We start from the raw sequence: 24,688 nt of genomic DNA, 5'->3' as shown, positions 1-24,688 counted from the left end.
TGTTTCTTTTTTTGTGTGTTTTTTTTTTTTTTTTTTTTTTTTTTTTTTTTTTTTTTTTTCTTCCTTTGGAAGCCACAGCAATACAGAACTCAACATGCAAGTCAGAAGAGAAGCACCAAGAAAATCAAAAGAATGCCTGGAGTCGAGCCATGGTGGCTGAAGTGAAGAGCCGAGGACGAGAATGAAGCAGCACCTCAACCCACACAATCCCACATGGTTCCTCCGGGAGACCCAAGTGCTGTCAGGAAAACAAGGAGCAAGAAGGAAAAAGGACAGAAGGAAAAGGAAGGAGTGGTAGGAAAAAAAGAAAGAAAAAGAAAAAAGAAAAAGCACAAAACAGGCACTAGAGAGATACAGCGAGGCCGAGAATGACTAAAAACCACTTGTTAACAGCTGACATGCATTCACAAGCTGTTTCCGCTGTGAGGAGGAGGGCGATGTCAGGCGCAGGAATGGTGACTGCAGGACTGCGGGCCAGGTGCACCCAGGCTGCGGTCCACTCTATCTCCCCCACACCCCGTTCCCTCCCACTGCAGGCTCATTCTTGCTCCTTCTGAACAACTTCCTCTCTGGGCCTGGCTCCCCCGAAGATAGCAGAGTTGGGATTGGCTACTTGATTGAGGGGCGTTGCAACTGTTCGAGGTTTAAGCTGGAGTCGCGGTCTCTGTGCTCGTTCCTCTGGGGGAGAAGAAAACGCAGGGAATGAGAAATGGATCCCTTCCACGTCCAGTCAAAACAACCAGACAGATATTGGTTATCAACCACCAGGTCCATTCTCCAAAATCATCAGCCGTAAAGAACTACTTTTTACTGGAGACAAAGGGGAGCAGCCCACGGCAACAGCGTGTGGCTCAGAAGGCAACTTTTTGTAGGGTGTAGTTAGCAACCACAAGCAGATGCCTCCGCTCACAAACCCACCATACCTTCTGTTGGTTCTCTGAAGTCCATATTGGAGCCACGAAGGGGAGGGCCATCTCGGAAACGACTGCCCATGGGAGGGCCTGTTCGCCGGTCACCTGGGCGACTGCCTCCCCTGCCTCCTAGGAAGTCATCTCTGAAGCCTGAAAACGGAAGATGACATTGAATTACTTCTTAAACTGCTGTCTTAAAACTGGTTATTCAGTGTTCTGTGAGTTGCTTCTGAGTTTCATTTTAAATTCCTTAGTTTCTCCAAGTACCTGAAATTCTTCTAAAATAAAGTACATTGAAAATGGGTCCAAATGTTAGTCTGTGGGGCAGTTACAATCTAACAGTCTTTTTAAATAAAACAAATCAAAAGTCTTAGGGAAAAATAAAACAAGCTGTCCAAATTCTCAGCTAGCAGGAAGACTGGAATACCATGAAACTACATTCTAATGTGGCTTAAAATAAAACAAATGTCTTCAAAGCAGGCTTTCTTCTGTTACCTAATGTAAACCTATAGCTTTACTTAAGAAGGAAACCTGAAGTTTATAGTATTTACAGTTTAAAGCAAAATCACAGTAAAGAGCTCTATGAAGAGAAAATAAAACGTGAAGCCCCCATTTTCCTGTCTCTGTTGTGTGCCGGCTGTGGAGGGCTGCTCCCCTCACCTGTGCACTTGCTCAGAGCCCTCTCAGGAAAACTCAACCTCACTGAGAAACTAAGAACTCTCATCCGAAGCAAGAATATTTTCTCAATGGCCTTTAAGACTCTTAAAAGTTTTTTTTTCTTCTATTTAAGTCAGTCTTTCACTGGATGGGTAGGAGATACACAGATTAACCTTATTAAATGTTTTAAAAAATTATTTAATTTTATTTATTCATTCATTTTAATTTGACCAGAGTGAGACACACACACACACACACACACAGAAAGTGAGAAAGCAAGCCACCAGGTCTGGGACTCGAACTGTGGTTGACTATGTGGGAATGTCCAGCACCTTAACCACCACGCCACCTGTTGGCCCCTTTATAAAATTTTTTTGCTAGAGGGTATATGTGCTCACCAAAGGGGGGTGAGAAAGCACCCCCACCAAAGAGATATGGGCATGCACAATTCTTTCTTCCTCTATTATCCTTTTGGGATTTTAGGCACACATGTCCAACATGTTTTTCAAGTCACTGGGTCTAGGATTCAAACCATGTAGTAGGTTGTATGGGATCCAGCCATATTAACCACCATGCCACCAGCTGGCCCAAGTCTATTAACCTTCTAATGGTATATAGCCTATTGAAGTTATGTTTGGTAAATATTCTGAGTTCAACTTCCGTAAAAAAAAATTATTAAGACCAAAATTACACAAATGCATTTGTGCTCCTCATGCTTAAAGCGTTCAGAGATGACTGCTTTCACTCACTCCATGATGGTGCCCCGGCTCAAGGCTTTTCACAGCTACTCATGTTTGAGAAGACCCACAGAGCCTGAGGTGCATCCTCTGTACACCTCTGAGCCTCAATATCACAGCTGCTGGATTCGCAGATTCACCTACTTGCTAAGACTGACATGGGAGCCCCAACTCCACACAGGGAGCAGTGTTCTGTCATCACTCAGGGGCATGTGCAGAGGAGGGGAGGTCTGAGTCAGTGCACGCACCCCTTCCCTGCCGAGGGAGGAAAGGGCAACACTCTGCCTTCTTGTTTCAGTTCTCGTAAGGAGTACATAAGGGTCCCCCTGACATCTACTTAGTGCTGGGTACTTTGTACCTTTGTGCTTTAAATTGGTGATTAAAAAATGTCCTGGGACCAGCAGCTGGCATGATGGCTATGTCGCTGGACTCCCATGTGGTCAACTGCGATTGGAGTCCCGGATCCAGTGGCTTAAACTCATGCCGGGCACGTGTGTGTGCGTGCCCAAGATCCCAAGAGGATAATGGATGAGAAGGGATATGCCGCATGGCCATCCCCCCCTGGGGGGTGATTTCTCGCTTTCTGTCTCTGTCTCTGTCTGTCTGTCTCTGTCTTTCTGGTGAGCATATGTGCCTGCCCTATAGCAAACACCTCTCAAAAAACAAAAACAAAAACCCCAAAGGTCCCCAAGGTAGCATTGAAGTGCTAGTTAGTGTCCCTAAGGACAAAAAAGCTGTGATGTGCCTATAAACTACACAGATGTGAGACAGGCTTCTTGCAGATGGGGGGGCCGAAGACTACAGACTTTGGTGTTCATAAATCAGCACTGTGTGTTAGACAGGGTGTCTTCCAACAGCAATACACATGAACTGAGGTTGGGCACGCACTGATGAACCTGTTGTGACCAGAGGCATGCAGGAGTCCACCCGTCTTTCCTCTAGGAGCGACAGTTCAGCGCTGGCTGCCCCAGCCTCCTAGCCGCTGCCACAGAACACAACTACCTCCAATGAGAACCGACTCTAATTCCAGTGGTGGTACATTTCTGTTCAAGGGTGGCAAGGATTTTGAAAACAGACCAAATAATCTGAAACGTAGTTTGGAAATAGACTTGAACAATATAAATTTTAACAATACAAGTAATAAAAGCAACTCTTAATACATTTATATCAATGAGGGTACCGCTTTGGGAAAAATAAAGTTGGATGCCTGTAGTCAAGGACAGTTGATCCTTGAATAACATGGGTGGCACTACACAAGTCCACTTACACACTTTTTTTTGCAATAAATATATTTAAAAATATAATACAGTGCTATAAATGTATTTTAATTTTCATAACAATGTTCTCTAGTTTACTTGATTCTAAGAATACAGTATGCAATATAAATAATGTATAAAATGTATTGATCAACTGCTTATGTTATCAGCTAAGCTTCCAGTCAACAATAGGCTATTAATCATAGTGTGGGCCAACAGATGGAATGGAGGTTAAGATGCTAGCTCCTACATGGCCAGCTGTGTAGTTTGAGTCCCAGACCCGGTAGCCTGAAAAATCACTCTGGGCACAGGTATGTGTGCGCCATAAATCCTGTAGTTTGAGTCCCAGACCCGGTAGCCTGAAAATCACTCTGGGCACAGGTATGCGTGTGCCAAAAATCCTTGGAGAAGAATAGAGGAGTGATAGTGGTGTGGCCATTCCCCTTGGGGGGGACTTACTTTCCCTGTCTCTCTGTATCTTTCTCTGGTGAGCACACACACCCTATAACAAAAAAATAAGTTTTAAAGGAGTCGAAATTATACATGAATTTTCAACTGCACAGGGGTTATTGCCCCTAGCCTGTGTGTTATTAGGTCACCTGAATGAGGCCCTTTAAAATCTTAACAACCAGAGATCACACCGTTCATTAAACGAGCTTCTCTGATTTTCAAACATTTAGCCTGACACTTCCCCCAAAATAATGTCAACTGTGATGCACCTTTCCATGTGCATGGAAGTTGAGTCATGCCCCGTAGTAGGAGATTTAGTAGTTTTTGCTACCAGTGTCTAGCATAAAGCAAAGAACTTCACAAATGAACGCAAGCACTCCCGTCTCCAGGTGCAGGACCACGCACAGTACAGACACCAGTGTACGTTAATATTGAGTGAAAGGCGCGCTTCAAAATCTTTTATCAAATGACTGATGGGAAAATTATGAAGGAAAAAGCAAAGCTTGGCATTAATAATCTTTTTTTTTAAAAAAAGGATTATGTTATTTAACTTAATTTATTTTGATTTGAACACTGAGGGACAGAGTGAGAGAGAAAGCAAGCCACCAGGTCTGGGACTTGAACCGTGGTCAGCATGTAGGAGTTCAGTGCCTTTAACCACCCCACCACCTGCCGGCCCCAACATTAATAACCTTTAATCAAGTTTATAGGTAGATTTCTAGGAAGCACACTCTTCATGAGAATCCTCAAGAATTCTCTTTATAGGGACCAGCGGTTAGCGTAATGGCTATGTCGCTGGACTCCCACGTAGTTGACCGCGGTTCGCGTCCTAGACCCGGTGGCTTAAAACTCACGCCGAGAGTGTGTGCGTGTGTGCCCAGGATCCCGAGAGGAGACTGGAGGAGAAGGGATTGTGGCGTGACCATCCCCCCGGGGGGTGATTTCTCACTTTCTGTCTCTCTCTCTGTCTGGCGAGTGCACGCACCCTATAGCAAAAACCTCTCCAAAAAAAAAAAAAAAGAATTCTCTTTACAGAGTTAAGTTTAACATACTGGCTATTTCTGGTGGTGGGATATTTTTATTAATAGGATATTTTCTTTGAATTTTTTGGTACTTTTTTTTTAAACAATAAGGACATATTATTTTAATGATAATATTAAATATTACTTTTGTATTAAAAAGTAAACAACAAAAAAGGATCTTTTTTGCAAGTAATATACAAAACATTAAATGAGTCACTATTCCATCAAGTGATCAGGACAGGTTTCACATCACCAACAGCTCACACAGGAACCAGGGGGGTGGCACGGCAGTGGGCAGGGCGTGTTTACAGCAACTCTGCTTGGGCCCCAGAGGCCAAGTTAAGCCAGCAGTGAGAAGGTGTTAGCTACTTAGATACCGTCCACTGCTCGGGATCTCACAGTGCATGGTGCCATTTCTACAGTACCTGTGAACACAAAGCTGGCAGGTTAAAAGGCCACTGCTCTTTGAGCCACTAGAGTTGGCTTTGAGAAGACATCTGTTGCATGTTTCAATCAGAGACTAGCTTATACATAAAGTTACTTGTTGTATTATACTGTACTTTTATGAATAAGCTCACTTCTGACTGTCTATAGGACTTGTAAGAATCAAATTATTCAATAGAGAATTAGGCATCTGTTTAGCTGGAGCAGTCCTAGGACAGAGCTTCGTTTTGATGGGGAGGGTGACTGGCTGTAAGGGGTGCTGGTGTAACCCTGCGCAGTAAGTGCAGAAAGAGTACCTCAAGTTTGCCTCCCTTCTACCTTTCTGGTGCAACGGGCGTTTTAACATGTATATAGACTACTTTTATAATTAAGAAACAGCAACCACATTTTAAAAAAGAAAAAGAAAGAAAAGAGAAAAACAAAAACCACCACTTAGATCAGCCTTTCAAACCAGAGGCCTAGCATGCAAAATGACCACTTTTGTTGAGATACTTAATGGCCAGCCAGGGCTGGGTAAGAAAGAGAATGGTAAAGTGGATCACGCCCAACAGCAAGGAACTGGCCACCAGGACCTTTACCACCAAAGGACCCTCAGGAACCAGAGTTACGAGGCCTTCTGTAAACGTCTATACTGTTACTTCTACAAGTAACAACACTCTTGTGCTATACACAAAACCACCAAGCAGTTTCCCTGGGTAGACCTGGAAAGCCTCCTGGACCAAGGCTTCTGCATGTATGGCGAACAGCAGGCCAGTGAAGGTACCCGAGGTGCCCACGGCGCGGAGCTGTTCAAGCCCTACCCTGGGCAGGTTCCTACCGAGGCTTACGCCTGGGTACTGTTTAGGAAAGTTTCATTTGTGAAAGGAACTAAAGAAGTAGTCTGGCCAGGCAGGCTACTCACAAGACACATAGAGAGCAGCATGGCCACTGGGAAAAAAGGTAAATGGTGATACTTTAAATACTGATACCGGAATTGAAGTCATCCCGGGAATCCCATCCACCTCTAGATTCTCGAGAGCCACCCATTCCTGAGGATACACAAAAAAGATAAAAGTTGAGGTCGTACCATTACCTTGCTGCACAAACATGGAAAAAATCATTTGGAAGACGTATAGCTCATGTGATGGGAAGTTCAATAAAATCATTTATGAAAATTTTTGCTGCCAACAGATAAAGAAAAAACCAAAAACAACTCCCAGGCTTGCAGAAGCATCATCCATTCTTTCTCAGGTTTTATGCATATTTTGAACAGCTTACAAGAACCTCAGACCTATCAGATACAGTTCTGCCAGTGACGTTCAAGAGCCGTCATTGGCGGGCATACAGCAATACGTTCAGTTCAGAAGAACCAATCACCTCTGTCATCTGGTCCACCTTTCCTGAAGCCAAAGCCACCTTTATCTTGTTTTCTGCCTTCTGCAATGTCCACACGAAGTGATCGATCACCCAACAGCTAATAATAAGGGGAAAGTAGTGTAAGTAGTGGCAATGAAGAAAATCTTGACTGCTAACATGACAGAGAAAACTTAAGGATACTTACTGCACCATCGTATGTCAAAGCTTCCTTAAGGGAATCCACCTCATCGAATTCTACATAGCAGAATCCTGTAAGAGAAAATAAATCCTCAATTTCCTCAAGTTAATTCTGGATTAAAGATATGGTGGATCTGTCTGTGCCATATCCCTACAGCAGAACTACCATTTTTACCGCAATTAGACCAGTGGGGCCCATAAAAGCACATTTTACTATAAATAAATAGAAGCTGACTGGTTGTTTAGCTGGAGCAGTCCTAGGACAGAGCTTCGTTTTGATGGGGAGGGTGACTGGCTGTAAGGGGTGCTGGTGTAACCCTGCGCAGTAAGTGCAGAAAGAGTACCTCAAGTTTGCCTCCCTTCTACCTTTCTGGTGCAACGGGCGTTTTAACATGTATATAGACTACTTTTATAATTAAGAAACAGCAACCACATTTTAAAAAAGAAAAAGAAAGAAAAGAGAAAAACAAAAACCACCACTTAGATCAGCCTTTCAAACCAGAGGCCTAGCATGCAAAATGACCACTTTTGTTGAGATACTTAATGGCCAGCCAGGGCTGGGTAAGAAAGAGAATGGTAAAGTGGATCACGCCCAACAGCAAGGAACTGGCCACCAGGACCTTTACCACCAAAGGACCCTCAGGAACCAGAGTTACGAGGCCTTCTGTAAACGTCTATACTGTTACTTCTACAAGTAACAACACTCTTGTGCTATACACAAAACCACCAAGCAGTTTCCCTGGGTAGACCTGGAAAGCCTCCTGGACCAAGGCTTCTGCATGTATGGCGAACAGCAGGCCAGTGAAGGTACCCGAGGTGCCCACGGCGCGGAGCTGTTCAAGCCCTACCCTGGGCAGGTTCCTACCGAGGCTTACGCCTGGGTACTGTTTAGGAAAGTTTCATTTGTGAAAGGAACTAAAGAAGTAGTCTGGCCAGGCAGGCTACTCACAAGACACATAGAGAGCAGCATGGCCACTGGGAAAAAAGGTAAATGGTGATACTTTAAATACTGATACCGGAATTGAAGTCATCCCGGGAATCCCATCCACCTCTAGATTCTCGAGAGCCACCCATTCCTGAGGATACACAAAAAAGATAAAAGTTGAGGTCGTACCATTACCTTGCTGCACAAACATGGAAAAAATCATTTGGAAGACGTATAGCTCATGTGATGGGAAGTTCAATAAAATCATTTATGAAAATTTTTGCTGCCAACAGATAAAGAAAAAACCAAAAACAACTCCCAGGCTTGCAGAAGCATCATCCATTCTTTCTCAGGTTTTATGCATATTTTGAACAGCTTACAAGAACCTCAGACCTATCAGATACAGTTCTGCCAGTGACGTTCAAGAGCCGTCATTGGCGGGCATACAGCAATACGTTCAGTTCAGAAGAACCAATCACCTCTGTCATCTGGTCCACCTTTCCTGAAGCCAAAGCCACCTTTATCTTGTTTTCTCTGCTCTGCAATGTCCACACGAAGTGATCGATCACCCAACAGCTAATAATAGGGGGAAAGTAGTTAGTGGCAATGAAGAAAATCTTGACTGCTAACATGACAGAGAAAACTTAAGGATACTTACTGCACCATCGTATGTCAAAGCTTCCTTAAGGGAATCCACCTCATCGAATTCTACATAGCAGAATCCTGTAAGAGAAAATAAATCCTCAATTTCCTCAAGTTAATTCTGGATTAAAGATATGGTGGATCTGTCTGTGCCATATCCCTACAGCAGAACTACCATTTTTACCGCAATTAGACCAGTGGGGCCCATAAAAGCACATTTTACTATAAATAAATAGAAGCTGACTGGTAATCTTTTGTCTCAATTATAGCTTATTAGTCAGAAAATACTAGTCCAACAGGCAACCAAAAGAGCAGCTGGGTTTTTAAAAATTCCCTTCCTTGGGCACCAGCAGTTGGCGTAATGGCTATGTTGCTGGACTCCCATGTAGTTGACCACGGTTTGAGTCCCAGACCCAGTGGCTTAAACTCACGCCGGGCGCTTATGCATGTGTGCCCAAGATCCTGAGAAGAGAATGGAGGAGAGGGGATTGCGGCGTGGCCATCCCCCGAGGGGTGATTTCTTGCTTTCTGTCTGTCTTTCTAGCGAGTGCATGAGCCCCATAGCAAAAATCTCTCAAAAAAGCCAAACCAAAACAAAACAAAAACAAAGCACTCCCTTCTTCAATGTTAAAAACTTACTTGGGTAACCGCAGAATTCTCTGACTTCTGAGTGACTTTTACTTAATATAATTTCACTGGAGATTAGCTTTCATAGATTTCAAATGTGATGCCTAAAATGCTTTGAAGGAAGAGCCTTAAATAGTCTATTAACTTACAGCTCAGCAGTTGATACAACATTTGCTTAACAAAGAAATTTACTGGGACCAGCAGATGGCATAATGGCTATGTCGCTCAACTCCCATGTAGCCAACCATGGTTTGAGTCCCAGACCCAGTAGCTTAAACTCACACCGGGCGCGTGTGCATGCATGCCCAAGATCCTGAAAGGAGAATGGAGAAGGGATTGCGGTGTGGCCATCCCCCCAGGGGATGATTCCTTGCTTTCTGTCTCTCTCTGTCTTTCTGGCGAGCGCATGTGCCCTGTAGGAAAACCTCTCAAAAAAAAAAAAAAAGAATGTACAGCCTTGGCTGGAAGATCTACCAGCCTCTAAGAGTTCTTCCCTAAGTGAACTCATGTTGAGAATAATTGAGAAAACCACTCCTAAGTTCAATGACAGCCCTAATCTAATCTAATACATCTAATATCCTAGAGATGCTGAACTGAACCGGATCCTCAGAGACAAACTCCAAAACCTGCTGCAAAATATTACACAGTTTTAGTTCCTAAACCTTGCTAGCAGGCAAACTGGGTGGGACTGATTTACATCCCCACCACCCCCTCCCCATAAGTTATCTTTATATAATTGAGGAAAAATAGAATGCAAATTTTAATGACAAATTCATTGAGAAGATACTAAACAGTACATTTTAAAAGGAGAGCTCTAGGGGACCAGCAATTGCATAATGGCTATGTTACTGGACTCTCATGTTGTTGACTATGGTTCGAGTCTCAGACCCGGTGGCTTAAACTCATGCTGGACGTGCATGTGTGCGTGCGTGCCAAGATCCTGAGAGAAGAGTGGAGGAGAAGGGATTGTGGCATGGCCATTCCCCCGGGGGGTGATTTCTCACTTTCTGTCTCTGTCTCTGTTTGTCTCTCTGGTGACTGCACACGTCCCATAGCAAACAGAACAAAACAAAACAAAAAAAACCTCTCCAAAATAAATAAATTAAATTAAATAAAAGGAGAGCTCTATAACCAATTAATCTAGTCACATTAAAACATTTATAAACTGGGACTAGCAGTTGGCATAATGGTTATGTTGCTGGACTCCCACATAGTCAACTGCAGTTCAAGTCCCAGACCCGGTGGTTTAAACTCAAGCTGGGCAAGTGTGCATGCGTGCCCAAGATCCCGAGAGGAGAATGGAGAAGAGACTGTGGTGTGGCCATCCCACCCCCCCCCGGGGGGGGTGATTTCTTATTTTCTGTCTCTCTGTCTTTCCGGTGAGCGCACGCACCTTACAGCAAAAACCTCTCAAAAACAAAACCAAACCCCACTTATAAGCTGAAATTTTAAATAGAAATAGCCAGCATGGGGGCCAGTGGATGACGTAATGATTACACCACTGGACTCGAGTTGACCACTGTTTGAGTCCTGGACCTGGGGACTTAAAAGTCACGCCAGGCCTGTGTGTGTGTGTGCTCAAAATCCTGAGAGAAGAATGGAGGAGAAGGGACTGTGGTGTGGCCATTCCCCAGAGGCGGTTTCTTACTTTCTGTCTCTTTGACAAGCGCACATACCCTATAGCAAAAATCTCTTTAAAAAAAAAAAAGAAAAGAAATAGTCAGCATGGCTTCTTTCATTGGATGGGCATCTCGAATAATCCATTCAAGGAAGAGCACTTAGTCCAACCTGATGAAGCCTAGGTCCTCAGTGCACCGACAAACACTGACGTCTCATGTCGACGCCATATTTCTGGATCAGACTGTGCTGGTTTGGGCACACGTGGCAAGAGCAAACACCCTGGCCAAATTTCCACTGTGGGTCCAGTGGAGGTGCTGGTCATCCATCCTGCTCTCACTGGGGCAACGAGGCAAAAAGGGCACTCGCTTCCATAAGCTTAACTAATGTGTCTGTTTTCACTGTGAGACTATGTGCTCTATATGACTTCACGTTCTAGAGCGAGGAAGATAAGGACAGCAGATATATGCAAAGCGACCTGGATCTGTAACCCCTTCCAGCTCCCCACCCTAAATCGCTCTACACTTTTCACTGACCTTCCTTTGGATGAACAAAGCCAATCAAATGTCCTACATTATACACTTAGACACTGGGCATATTGTTTTTAAAGAATTATTTTAACTTTATTTATTTATTTATTTATTTTTAATCTGACCATAAAAGGACAGAGTGAGAGAGAGCGAGCGAGAAGGAAAGTGAGAAAGCAAGCCTCCGGGTTCGGGACATGAACCCTGGTTGGCCATGCAGGAGTCTAGAGCCCTTAACCACCATGCCATCTGCCAATCCTGCATATTTTTCTTAAACAAACTCTGAAGGTAAAATAACACTCACCTTTTCCTACACTCTTACTTCCCACTGCTCAAGCATTGTGAAGAGACGAACCAACTTACAGACACTAACATTATCAGAAATCTGAGCCGACCCTCCTGACATGTATGCTCTGAATTTACAGATGTATACTGACAACACTTGGTAGGTTATCTCTGGGATTTCATAAAAAGTACTGAATCCTAAGAAAATTACCATGGAAAACATGAATCGGTAGAGGTGAAACATGCCTTAAAATGTTCTCAGTGGTATCCATTCATTTTTCTCTTGGGCTAACTCCTGTACTGCCAGAGACAAGGTTAATATACAGGTCAGGCAAACAAACTTGGGCATATGCCCCTTATTTCTACAAATAGGATTTTCCTTCCTGAAAAAAAAAAAAGACCTGAGTAATAGAGATATGCTTATTTTGGTTACTTGTACCAGATAAATATTTGTAACACTTTCATGATTAGAGCCTGGTTCACTAACCTGTTTTTATTTATGACACCCCCCTCAAGTCTTCAGAGAAATACATAATCAGAATTCCCCCAAACTCACCTTTAAATTTGTCTGTGTCTTTGTCTCTGACTAGCCGTACACTCCTTATGCTGAGATCCTTAAAGATAGCGTCTATGTCGCCCTGAACCGTATTAAAAGGTAGATTTCCTACATATGCCGTGTAGGGGGGCTCTGTGGGCAACTCCTTCTGGCTACGGGAACCATGGCCACCAGCACTGCCGCGGGACCTAGAAGGGGAAATAGACAGCATTCAAGTCGGCCTGTGTTCCTGCCCAAGAGAAGGACACGCTGTCTTCCACTCAGCCACAAAGACAGTGCCCGGACCCCAGACACAACGCTCTGCCCTGACCCACACTAACAGTCACTGCTTCAGGGGATCTTAGAGTACTGTGAAATAGCACTTATCAAAAAGGTGCCTGGTTTTTAGTGACAGAAACCAGAATGTAGAAACCAGAACGTACAAAAACATACATTTCTGGGACCAGTAGTTAGTGTAATGGCTATGTTGCTGGACTCCCACGTAGTTGACTGTGGTTCACGTCCTGGACCCAGTGGCTTAAAACTCACACCGGGCGCATGTGCATATGTGCCCAAAATCCCAGGAGGAGAATGGAGGAGCAGCGATTGCGGTGTGCCCATCCCCCATCGGGGGTGATTTCTCGCTTTCTGTCTCTCTGTCTCTCTTTGTCTGTCTGGCGAGCGCATGTGCCCTATGGCAAAAACCTCTTAAAAAAAAAAAAACCAACAAAAAAAATATACATTTCTTCTAAGGCACACGGTTCTCTCCTACTCTGTACCTGCCAAGTGTTTATCTCCTAAAACGTAAGCAAATACTGTCTCTTTAACACAATGCTCCTAAGAAACACAGAAAATGGCTGCTGAGAAGTAATACACTTAATTCAAAAGTGCAATTATTGATACTGCATTCATACACAACTGTTTCTCTCAATTGCTTGATTATGGGTGATAAGAATGCTCTAATAACAGGGGCCAGCCGGTGGCGTGGTGGTTAAGGCTCTGGACACTCCCACTTGGCCAACCAGGGTTAGAGTCCCAGACTTGGTGGCTTGCTTTCTCACTTTCCCTCTCTCTCTGTGTCTCTTGCTGGTCAATTTAAAATGAATGAATAAATAAAATTAAATAAACAATTATTAAAAGAGAATAAAGAACCTCTAATAACAACTTTAATTGTGCACACAGTAAGTACTGTGTCCACACTATTCTCCACTCTTGTGAGCTATTTCACTGGGTCCTCAAATACATGAGATGCATCACTACCCATTTAAATCTCCACGTCATTTCCTCAGTTCTACATAGTAATAGCTGGTAACTTTGCAGAAGTACTGGCTTAACTCCAACTGTGCCACTAACTAGCCTTATATGACCTTAAGAAATTACTCAACTTCTTTAAGTTTGTGTTATATGCGTGGTGCTTTAGACAGGGTCTTACTGTGCTATTCAATAAAATCCTTCTGCTGCTGGGGTCAGCAGATGGTGTGGTGGTTAAGGCAGCTGGATCTCACATGGCTGTGTGCTTTGCAGACTGGTGCTCATGTGTGCGTGTATGCCCAAGATCTAAGGAGGAGAGTGGAGAAGGAACTGCAGCATGGCCACTCCTCCTCACAGATGATTTCTCACTGTCCCTCGCTCTCTGTCTTCTTTATTGCTCACCAGTAAGCTCATGGGCCCTACAGCAAAAACCTTGTCTCCCAAGTTGCTGGGACTACAGGCACCTGCCACCATGCTGACTTTTAACAGTGGGCCAGGAAATGAAACCCAGAACTACTGAAAATAACAGAAGGTGCTCTACACCTGCCTGACACGGTGTAGGTGTACAGCAGGAAACCACCGTGATTACTCCCACCTACAAACTGAGTGTTCAACTATTACACAAATATATATTTTAAAATGAGGTAATTCTGGCCAGCAGGTAGTGTGGAGATTAAGGTGTTAGATCTTACATGGCCAGCTTTGCGGTGTGAGTCCCAGACCGGCATGTGTGCCCAGAACCCTGAGAGAAGAGCGGAGAAGGGACTGAGGTGTGGCCATCTACCCTGGAGGGTGATTTTTCACTTTCTCCCTCTCTCTTCCTCTGTTGAGCACAAGAACCCTGTAACGAAAACTAAAAGAGAAGTCACTGGGTCAGCTGGTGGCATAATAGTTAAGGCACCTGGATCTGACATGGTTGACTGACTGGATCTGGCAGCTTGAAAGACATGCCAGGTGCATATGTGTACATGCTCAAAATCGTTAGGAGACTGGAAGAGAAGTCATTATGGTGGGACCTCCCCTCCCCCCCCCGGGGGGGGACAGGGTGATCGCTCACTTTCTCTTTCTCTGAGTGCATGCATCCTATAGCAAAAAATGTCAAATAAAAGGTCATTACACATTTGTACAAATCCATAGAAAGTATAACACTGGGACCAGCAGTTAGCGTAATGCTATGTTGCTGGACTCCCATGTAGCTGACCGTGGTTCGAGTCCCAGAGACTTAAACTCACACCAGGTGCATGTGCGTGCGTGCCCAAGATCCCGAGAGGAGAATGGAGGAGAAGGGGTTGTGGTGTGGCCATCCCCCCTTGGGGGGTGATTTCTCTCTTTCTGTCTGTGTCTCTCTGTCTCACGCACGCGCCCTGTAGCAAAAACCTCTTAAAAAAAAAAAAAAAAAGGTATACCACCAAGAGTAAACCCTAATGTAAACTATAGACTCTGGGTGACACGAATGTCAACCTAAGTTCAGGATGTTGACAATGGGGGAAGCTGTGCGTAAGGGACCAGGGAAGGGGATATACTGGAGCTCTCTGTACTTTCTGCTCAGTTTTGTTATGAACCTAAAACTTCTAAAAAAAAATAAAAGTCTACTTAGAGCCAGCAGGTGGCCTGGTGACTAAGGAAGCTGGATCCCACACAGCCAACTTCGTGATTTGAGTCTCAGCCCCGGTGCTTTAAAAAACACACCAGCACACATGTGTGCATGCCTAAAACTCTAACAGGATGCGAAATGGAGGGAGGGAGGGCTTCTGATGTGACTGCACCCCACTGTACCACCAGGGGGTGCTTTCTTTTTCTCTGTCTCTGGCAAGCACAGGTGCCCTTTGGCAACATAGAAAAAAAAAAAAAAAAAAAAAGAAAGAAAAGAGAAAAGGACACATGGAACGATCTGAGGTCAGTATATACGGAAACTATATAGGGTACTACTGTTACTGTCACGTTTCTTAGAAGGGTAGGATACTGCTGCTAGTAGGCTACAGCTCAGCTCTCCGGAGGGTTATGAGTGACCTACGAAGACACAGATTCAGCATTAAGGATATATATGCAGACACGTTCGGCTGACTCTTGGACACCCAGGTTTGAACTGTACTGACCTACTTGTATGTGGATTTGTTTTTCTTTTTGATTTTCCAGAGGATGCATGTGCCCACTAGGGAGAAAGACAAAGAGGGAAACCGAGAAAGCACCCCTCCCACTGGGATATGGGTCAAGCTGCAATCTGCTCTCCATCTTTCCCTCCTTTTGGGATTCTGGGCATACATTCTCACATACCCAGTGTGTTTTCAAACTGCTAGAGCCGGAACTACAACCGTACAGTTGGCCATGTGGGATCCAGCCTCCTTAACCACCACACCACCAACTAGCCCTATTTCTTTTCAATAAATACTATACACTGGGCTGCCAGATGGCATGGAGGTTGAGGCAGCTAGATCCCACATGGCTGAATGAGTGGCTCGAGTCCTTGACTCAGCTTGAAAATCGTGACAGGCATGTGCTCAAAATTCCTAGAGGAGACTGGAGGAGAAGCGATTGCAGAGTGGCCATCTTCCTGAGGGTGAACTCACAGTCCCTATCTCTGTCTCTCGCTGGCAAGTGCCCACAACCTGTAGCAAAAAGCAAAACAAAACCAAAACCCTAAAAAAAACCCAAAAACAAAAACAAAACCCATAAAAACACAACTATATATGCATTCTGTTTATGATTTTCTTAGTAACATTATTTTCTGTAGCTTACCTTACTATAAGAATACAGTATATAATACATACAACATACAAAATTTGTGTTAATCGACTATTTATGTTATTGGTATGGCTTGCAGTAGATTCTGGTTTGGGGACCAGCAGACAGATGGTGTAGCCATTACGTCGCTGGGCTCTTCACAGAGCTGAGTGTGTGTGTGTCTGTGTGTCCAACAGAGAAGGGACTGCAGCATGGTTATCTCCCCTTGGGGAAGGGGGAGTGTGTGACTTCTCACTTTCCCTCTCTCCAGTGTACTCATGTGCCTTAGGGCAATGAGTACACTGGGTTTTAAGGGTTTGTGTTTGTTTTAAATGGATATTTAAAACAAATTAGTTCTTTTGCATTAATCAAAGATCTGCTCAAAATCATCCTTTTAATAGCAGGGGGAATAGCAATACCAGCCTTAGAAAGCACCTGGATTTAAGAATCCATATATTGTTAGAAATATGAAAGTAACTCTGTATCTTCCCTGAGATATCATAAGTATTTAGGAACATCATACTTTTTGTTTGTTTCTTTATTATTTTGTTACAGAGTACATGTACCTGCCAGAGAGAGAGAGAATTCACCCCTAGGTGATGGCCATGCCACAATCCCATCTTTTCTGGTCTCTTCCGAGATCTTGGACAAGCACGTTCATGTGCCTGGCCTGACTTTCAAGTCACTGGGTCTGGGCATAAATTGCAGGTTGGCCATGTGGAATCTAGTGCTTCAGCCTCCTCGAAGGGTGCATGCACTTACTATAGATACAGAGAGAGGAGAAAACATCTCTCAGCAGCATGTGATCACACTGCAATCCTTTCTGTTTCAAACCAAAGGGGCTGTGATATGAACTGCTGATGGCCATGTGGGATATGGCTTCATAACCTCCAGGCCACACAGCCAGCCCGAAAGTACTTTGTTTAAAAAGTAAAAACAATACATGGAGGCCCCAGGTGTACAACTGGTAGCAAACTGAACTGCAGCGTTGGAAGCCATATGGCTGACTACGGGTCTGGATCCTCAGGTAGGCCGGAGAACAGGCTGTGTATGTGTACATCTGTGCTTAGAGGTATAACAAGCTGAGGGTCCAGAAAAGGGGACTGCTGTGTAACGAGACCCTGCGCCTGCCCCTCTCTCTGTCCTTCTCTCTTCTGTCTCCCTTGTGTATGTGCATGTACTCTCTATCAGGAAGAAAAATAACACATGGGGAGAACAGATTCATTCGACTCTTTAGCTAGCTTGGTGTAGTACCTCTGCCAAATTGTCTCTGTACCTGTGTTCTTGCCTGTCATTAGTATTATCGATAATTATACTATACAGTGTCTGTGTTTGCTAGAAAGAGCATGAGAAAGTAAGAAAGTATCTCCCAGGGGGAACGCCTATGCAACAATCCCTTCTCCACTGTTCTCCTGGGATCTGGGGCATGCATGCACATGCGTGTTTTTCAAGCTTCCATGTCTGGGATTCAACCATATAGTTGGCCATGTGGGCTCCAGCCACCTTAACCACTCACTGCCTGCCCTGAGGAAGGATTTTATAAAGACTTCTAGGTGCAGCTGAAACTACACAGAATAAGTACCGGTGCTGTCACACTTCAAATTTCAAGACAAAGGGGCCAGCAAGTGGTATGGTGGTTGGAGAACTGGACATCCCACATGGCTGACAGCAGTTCAAGCCCCAGACCTAGTGGCTTGAAAATTATGCTGTGTATATGTGCGTATGTAACCAGGAGGAGAATGGAGAAGGGACTGTGACATGCTCATCTCTGCTGGGGGGCGATCTCTCACTTTCCCTCTTGCTGTCTCTCTCCAGTGAACCCTGTGGCAAAACCTAAAAAACAAAACAAAACAAAAAACCAAGACAAATGCTGTCATGCTAAGACTGGAGAGTATTAACCTCTCTCTTTGCAGCTGGAGCATTAGGTGGTCTCCCTCTCTTGCTTCATGTTCTGACATAAAAATGCATTTTTAGGAGTAAAACACAAAGGAACAAAGACACGACACAGTAGTACTCCTTTAAAAAATGAGAAACATAGGAAGAAGTGATGGTTGTTCAACTGTGTAACCGTTGGGTTTTGGACAATGAACTATATAATAAAGGGTAAGCTCTCAAAAGTAGAACCCTTATTTCGCCAACACCATTTAAAATTTTTATTTCAGAGGGGCATGAGGGGCACCAGAGAGATGGGCATAGGGAGAGAAAGCACCCACCAATGGGGCATGGTTAGGCTACAAGCCTTTCTTCTCCATTTCTCTGTCCTGTTAGGTGTGAGGAACTCATGCACCTGCCATATTTTTCAAGCTGCCAGGGCTGGGATTCAAACCACACTTGGCCATGGTGGGGTAGGGGTGAGGCTCCAGCTCCCTTAACTACGAGCTATAGGCAGGCCCCCATAAACACCGTTTCACACTGCCTATTATAAACCCGTTACTTTAGAACAGTACATTATTACAACCACTGAACCAATAGTGATACATTATTAATGAAAGTTCAAGGAGTTCACAGTTAATTCACATTTCCAGTTTTTGTTGGTTTGTAAGGCTTCTGTCATAGGGTGTGTGCCCTTGCTACAGACAATGAAAGGGAAAGTGACAAATCATCTCTGCAGGGTGATGGCCATTCTGCAATGGCCATTACACAATCCCTTCTCCTCCATTTTCATCTAGGGATTTTGGGCATGCTTGTGAATGTGCCTGGCATGATTTTCAAGCTTCCTGGTCCGGGACTCGAACCGTGCTAAGTCACGTGGGATTCCACTGCCTTAACCAGCTGTCTGCTGGCCCCCATAGTTTTAAATCTACCATGCACCAAACTTCAACATTTAATTGTGGCTTAGGTTTTCAAAAACTAGGGCCAGTCAGGTGACATGGTGGTTAAGGTGGCGAAATTCCAGGAGGCTGACTGTCCTCTGAGTCCCAGACCTGGAAGCCTGAAAAACACGCTGGTGTGTGTGTGTGGACATGCTCAAAGTCCTTGAGAGACAAGACTGTGGTGTGGCCATCTCCCCTGGGAGGTAATTTCTCTTTTTCTCTTGGGCGAGGACATGTGCCCTATAGCAAGCAAGCAAACAAATAATAAAAACTAGTGCAATGCAACTTTTTTTTTTTCATTTTTTGAGAAATTTTTGCTATAGGGTGCACGCGCTCCAGAGAGACAGAGAGACAGAAAGCAAGATATCACTCCCAGGGTAGATGGACACACTGCAATCCCTTCTCCTCCATTCTCCTCTAGGGATCTTTGGCATGCAGACATGCATGCACACATGCCGGGTATGAGTTTTAAGCCACCGGGTCTAGGACTCAAACCATGGTTGGCTAAGTGGGAATCCAGCAATGTAACCATTATGCCATCTGCTGGTCCCTAGTGCAATTCACCTTTAAGTAAGGGCATTACTCTTTTTTTAAAAGAGAGATTTTTGTTATAGGGTGCAGGCACTTGCCAGAGACAGAAAGCGAGAAATCACCAGCCAAGGGGATAGTCATGCCACAATCCTTTCTCCTCCATTCTCCTCTCAGGATCTTGGGCACACATGCACTGTGCCCAGTGTGAGTTTTAAGTCACTGGGTCCAGGACACAAACCCCAGTCGAGTATGAGGGAGTCCGGCAATATAACCATTATGCCATCTATTGGCCACAATTAATGGCAATTTAATTCCAAGTAGATGGACCCCCTGCTAAGTATATGCATTCTCCAAGGCCTTAAGTGAGTTTCTCATCCCCCCTTTTTTTGAGAGGTTTTTGCTATAGGGCACGTGTGCTCACCGGAAAGGCAGAGAGAGACAGAGAGACAGAAAGCGACAAGTCACCCCCTCGGCGGATGGCCCAGTTGCAATCCCTTATCCTCTATTTTCCTCTTGGGATCCTGTGCATGCATGCACATGTGCCCGGCATGAGTTCAAGCTGCCAGGTCCAGGACTTGAACCGCGGTCGACTACATGGGAGTCTAGCGACATAGCCATTAGCCAACTGCTGGTCTCCTTCAGTGAGTTTTTGAAATTAAGTCCCTTAATTTTTTTTTTTTAAAGAGAGATTTTTGCTATAGGGTGTGTGTGTTTGCCAGAGAGTATATAGAGACAGAGACAGAAAGTGAGAAGTCACCTCCAGGGGATGGCCACGCCGCAATCCTTCCTCCTCCATTCTCCTCTCGGGATCTTGGGCACACACGCACATGTACCTGGCATGAGTTTCAAGCCACTGGGTCCAGGACTCAACTGCAGTCAACTACATGGGAGTCCAGCAACATACTCATTATGCCATCTGCTGGTCTCAAGTCCCTTAATTTTGATAACAATCATTACCTACTCTGAAAGTTTTAGGTAAATATAGAGCAGGCAATAGCCTGGTGAATTTTTCAACAATCCAATCCCTTTTTTGTTTTAAAGGGTTTGCTTTAAAGGGTTATTTTATTTAACATCAATTATTACTATTATTATTTTCAATTTGACCAGAGAGTGACACAGAGAGAGAGAGAGAGAGAGAGAGAGAAGGTGAGAAAGCAAGCCACCAGGTATGGGACTTGAACTATGGTTGGCCATGTGGGTGTGTCCAGGGCCTTTAACCACCACGCTACCTGTCAGCCCTTGTTGTTATTCTAGTTTTGCTATGGGGCATGTGAGCTTACTAGAGACAGAAAAAGAAAGTGAGAAATTACTCCCCAGGCAGGATGGTCATGCTATAATTCCTCCTCCTTTATTCTCCTCTCAGGATTGTGGGCATACACACACACATACTTGGTATGATTTTTGAGATGCCAGGCTCGAGACTCAAGTTGGCCATATAGGATTCAGCTGCCTTAACTGTCACATCACCTGGTGGCCCAATGATCCCTATTTTCTGTTCCTTTTCTTAAAGAATTATTGTATTTATTCAGTCATTTAAATTTGACCAGAGAGAGAGGGGTTAAAGTGAGAAAGGAAACCACCAGGCCCAGGACTCAAACCATGGTCAGCCACATGGGAGTGCCCAGTGTCTTAACCACCATGCTACCTCTAGTCCCAATGATCCCTATATTCAAAGAATTCTTTTTCTGCTGAACTCCAGAGATAGGAACTTAATAATAATCCAATCTCATCTGGAAGATATATTAATAAATGGCCTTGCAAGGAAATATCCATCTGCAGAATATTTAAGAACCACGCATGCAAGAATTCTGTCTGCTGTCCTCTCCAGAGCTATTGAAGTATCTGGTACTTTCCAGGAACAGAATAAATAAGAAGTCATAAATTGGGGCTGGCAAGCAGTGTGCTGGTTAAGGTGCTAGACTTCCACATGACAAACCTCGGTTCAAATCCTGGACCTGATGGCTTGCTTTCTCGCTTATCCTCTTTCTCTGAAATTAAATAAATTAATTTTTAAAAAACAAAAATAAGTAATTCTGGGACCTGCAGATGGTATAATGGTTACATCGCTGGACTCCCATATAGTTGACCATGGCCTGAGTCCTGGACCCACCAGCTTGAAACTCATGACAGGCACGTGTGTGTGCGTGCCCCAAACCCCAAGAGAATGGGGGAAAAGGGGATGGCATAGCTATCCCCCTGGGCAGTGATTTTTTGCTTTCTGGCTCTCTGTTGAGTGCATGTGCTCTATAGCAAAAACAAAACAAAACCAAACAAAAACAAAGACAAAAGCAGAAACAAACAAACAAAACCCTCTCTTTTAAAAAAAGAAGTCTAAGGACTGGCAGGTGGCTGATCAGGTGTTGGTTAAGGTGCTATTCTCCCACATGGCTGACCATGGTTCGAGTGCCTTCTCATTCTCCCCCCCTCTCTCTCTGGTCATAATGAATAACAAATAAACAAAATAATTAAAAAAAAAAAATCTCGGGACCGGCAGTTGGTGCAATGGCTATGTCACTGGACTCCCATGTAGTCAACCGTGGTTCGAGTCCAGGACCCGGTGGCTTAGATTCATGCAGGGCACATGTGTATGCATGCTCAAGATCCTAAGAGGAGAATGGATTGCAGCATGACCATCCCCCCCCCCCGAGTGATTTTTCACTTTCTGTCTCTCTCTGTCTTTCTGGCAAATGCACACGCCCTATAGCAAAAACCTCTCAAAAATAAATAAATAAGTAAATAAAATCTTCAGAAAGTTCACATGGGGCCTGCAGATGGTATGAAGGTTGAGGTGGGTGGTCCTACAGGCTAACTCTGTAGTTTGAGTCCCAGATCTGGCATCTTGAGAAACACACTGTGTGTGTGTTTACGCACAAAATCTCAAGAGAATGGAAGAGAAAGGATTGCAGTGTGGCCATCCCTTGGAGGATGCTTCCTCACTTTCCCTCCCTGTCTCTCTTTGGCAAGTACATGCACCCTATAGTGAAACGTTAAAAAAAAGCTCATATGAAAAAACTGTGAATGACCTTCAAATTTTATGCACTAAAATAAATTCATATTTTAATTTTTTTTTTTTTGGAGAGGCTTTCACTATAGGGCGCGTGTGCTCACCAGACAGACAGAAAGAGACATAGAGACAGAAAATGAGAAATCACTCCCCAGGAGGGATGGTCATGCCGCAATCCCTTCTCCTCCATTCTCCTCTCGGGATCTTGGGCACGCACGCACACGCGCCCAGCGTGAGTTTTAAGCCACCGGGTCTGGGACGCGAACCGTGGTCGACTACGTGGGAGGCCAGTGACATAGCCATTACGCTAACTGCTGGTTCCCATATTTTAATTTTTTTCACATACTTTCTTTTTAGATTTTTGTCATAGGGCATGTGCACTCACCTGAGACAGAGAGAAGGAAAGTAAGAAATCACACCCCAGGGAGAATGGCCATGCCACAATCCCTTCTCCTCCAGTCTCTTCTCAGGATTTTGGGCATACACGCACATGTGCGTGGCATGATCTTAAAACTTCTGGGTCCAGGACTCAAACCACTGTGTGACATGTGGGAGCCTGGTGCTTTTACTACCACGCCACCTGCTGGCCCCTCCACAAACTCGACATTCCTCAATTCGGTCTGTAAAGCCTAAATTGTTTTTCTTGGAGAAAGGGAGACAGAGAGGGAGGGAAGAGTGAGAAAGAGAGAAATAAACAAGCACCCCCCCCCCATATATACACAGGGTCTGGTCTCGTCACAATCCTGTCCTCCAATCCTCCAGCTCATCACACCTTGAGTAAGTACCCAGGCATGTTCCAGGCTTACCAGCCAGGGATTCGAGCCATGCGGGATCTGGCTTCTCTTGAGCAGCTCATCACTACCCTGCCACTGAGTTGGAAAGCCTTATTTTAGGTGAAGAGTGCACACAAGGGGATTTTGGGTTCATACAGTTTTCTAAGGGAATTATTTTTATCAGAAGGCAGGCCTTTATCTTAACATATATTTTGGACACTTATTAATGAAAGCAAATAAAAGTATCATTAATTTAATAACTGCATATGGATGAAAAAAAGGTTACTTAATCCAAAAGTTCCACATCTTTTAGGAGGAAATAAAATCTTAAATTCCAGGCTCTACTGGTCTTCTGAGAATATTGCCACCAAAACACCTGTCTTAAAGCTTGGTGGATGTTATTTCTATGGATTAATTTTAAACTTCATAGGGCAGTTCTTTTATTTAAAATGGAACACTTAAGATCTCACATTCTGTATACTATCAGCTCTAAATCATTATAAAGGAAACTTCACAGTTTCAAGCAATGTTGGATTTGATATGTTCACAAACAACTCACAATACAAGTCAAAAATTTCAGGGTCCAGGCTGGCAGATGGAGTGGTGGTTAAGGGCGCTGGACCCCCACAGAGCCGACCAGGGTTCTAGTCTCAAACCTGGCGGCTTGCTTTCTCTATCTCTCTCCCTCCCTTTCTGTCCTTCTCTGGTCAAATTAAAATAAAGTTAAATAAAATAATTGTTTAAAAAATAATTTCAGGGCCAGCCTATAGTGTATGTACACTGGGAACTGGATCCCACATAGAAGACCACGGTTCAGATCCTAGCCCCAGATTGAGAAACATGCCAGGAGCATGTGTGCATGACCCAAATCCTGACAGAAAGGAAATGGGGGAGGGGGACTGCAGTACAGCCATGTCCCTGGAAGGGGAGGGGGTGCTCTCTCTCTACTGAGTGCACATGCCCTCTGATAATTAAGAAAACAAACTACGGTCGAACCTAGGTGGTGCAGTCCATGGCGTACTGGACTCTAGTGCTAGAAGCCACAAGGGATATGATACCATCTAAGGGATGGTCTGAAAACACACAGGGCAAAGGTATCCAAGATCCAGAAGAGCTGGAGGGCTTGGGAATGGGGACTGCAGCACAATGAGACCCTGCTGAAAGCTTCTTTCTTACATCATGAGCACTGTGTGTGTATGTAAACAGAGGCTATTAACTCTAGAAACACATACTGAAGAATTACAAGTATGGCATGATGGTTAAGGCAGCTGAGTTCAGACATGGCCGACAGCACGGTTCAAATTCTGAACCCAGCACCTTGAGAAACACATCAGGTCTGTGTGTATGCATGCCCAAAATCTCAAATGAAGGGAGAAATGAAGGAAAGGGATTTCAGTGAGACCATTCTCTACGCAAGTCTCTTTCCC

The 24,688-nt window shown here is 44.3% G+C and overlaps 1 protein-coding gene across 4 annotated transcripts in view; it reads right to left on the bottom strand.

Moving 5' to 3' along the window:
- Positions 1-59: 59 nt before the first annotated feature.
- Positions 60-24,688, bottom strand: part of EIF4H (eukaryotic translation initiation factor 4H) — a 38,312-nt gene continuing 13,683 nt past the window's right edge. Inside the window, exons 2-7 of one of the 4 annotated variants that reach the window (XM_006154983.3) lie at positions 12,190-12,377; positions 8,594-8,658; positions 6,834-6,930; positions 6,446-6,505; positions 924-1,061; positions 60-678 (exon numbers count right to left, since the gene is read on the bottom strand). In XM_006154983.3, the coding sequence (XP_006155045.1) occupies positions 539-678; positions 924-1,061; positions 6,446-6,505; positions 6,834-6,930; positions 8,594-8,658; positions 12,190-12,377 (688 nt within the window). In that variant the 3' untranslated portion in view covers positions 60-538. Of the gene's footprint in view, positions 679-923; positions 1,062-6,445; positions 6,506-6,833; positions 6,931-7,017; positions 7,083-8,593; positions 8,659-12,189; positions 12,378-24,688 lie in introns of all 4 variants that reach the window. The other 3 variants (XM_027774397.1, XM_006154984.3, XM_027774398.1) reach the window with 3 other exon arrangements.

Source organism: Tupaia chinensis, unplaced genomic scaffold (genome assembly GCF_000334495.1).
Source record: "Tupaia chinensis unplaced genomic scaffold, TupChi_1.0 Scaffold000429_1, whole genome shotgun sequence".
NCBI classification, from domain to species: Eukaryota; Metazoa; Chordata; class Mammalia; order Scandentia; family Tupaiidae; genus Tupaia; species Tupaia belangeri.
The sequence above is the reverse complement of the archived record's forward strand: the minus strand, read 5'-3'. Positions and strand labels throughout refer to the sequence as shown.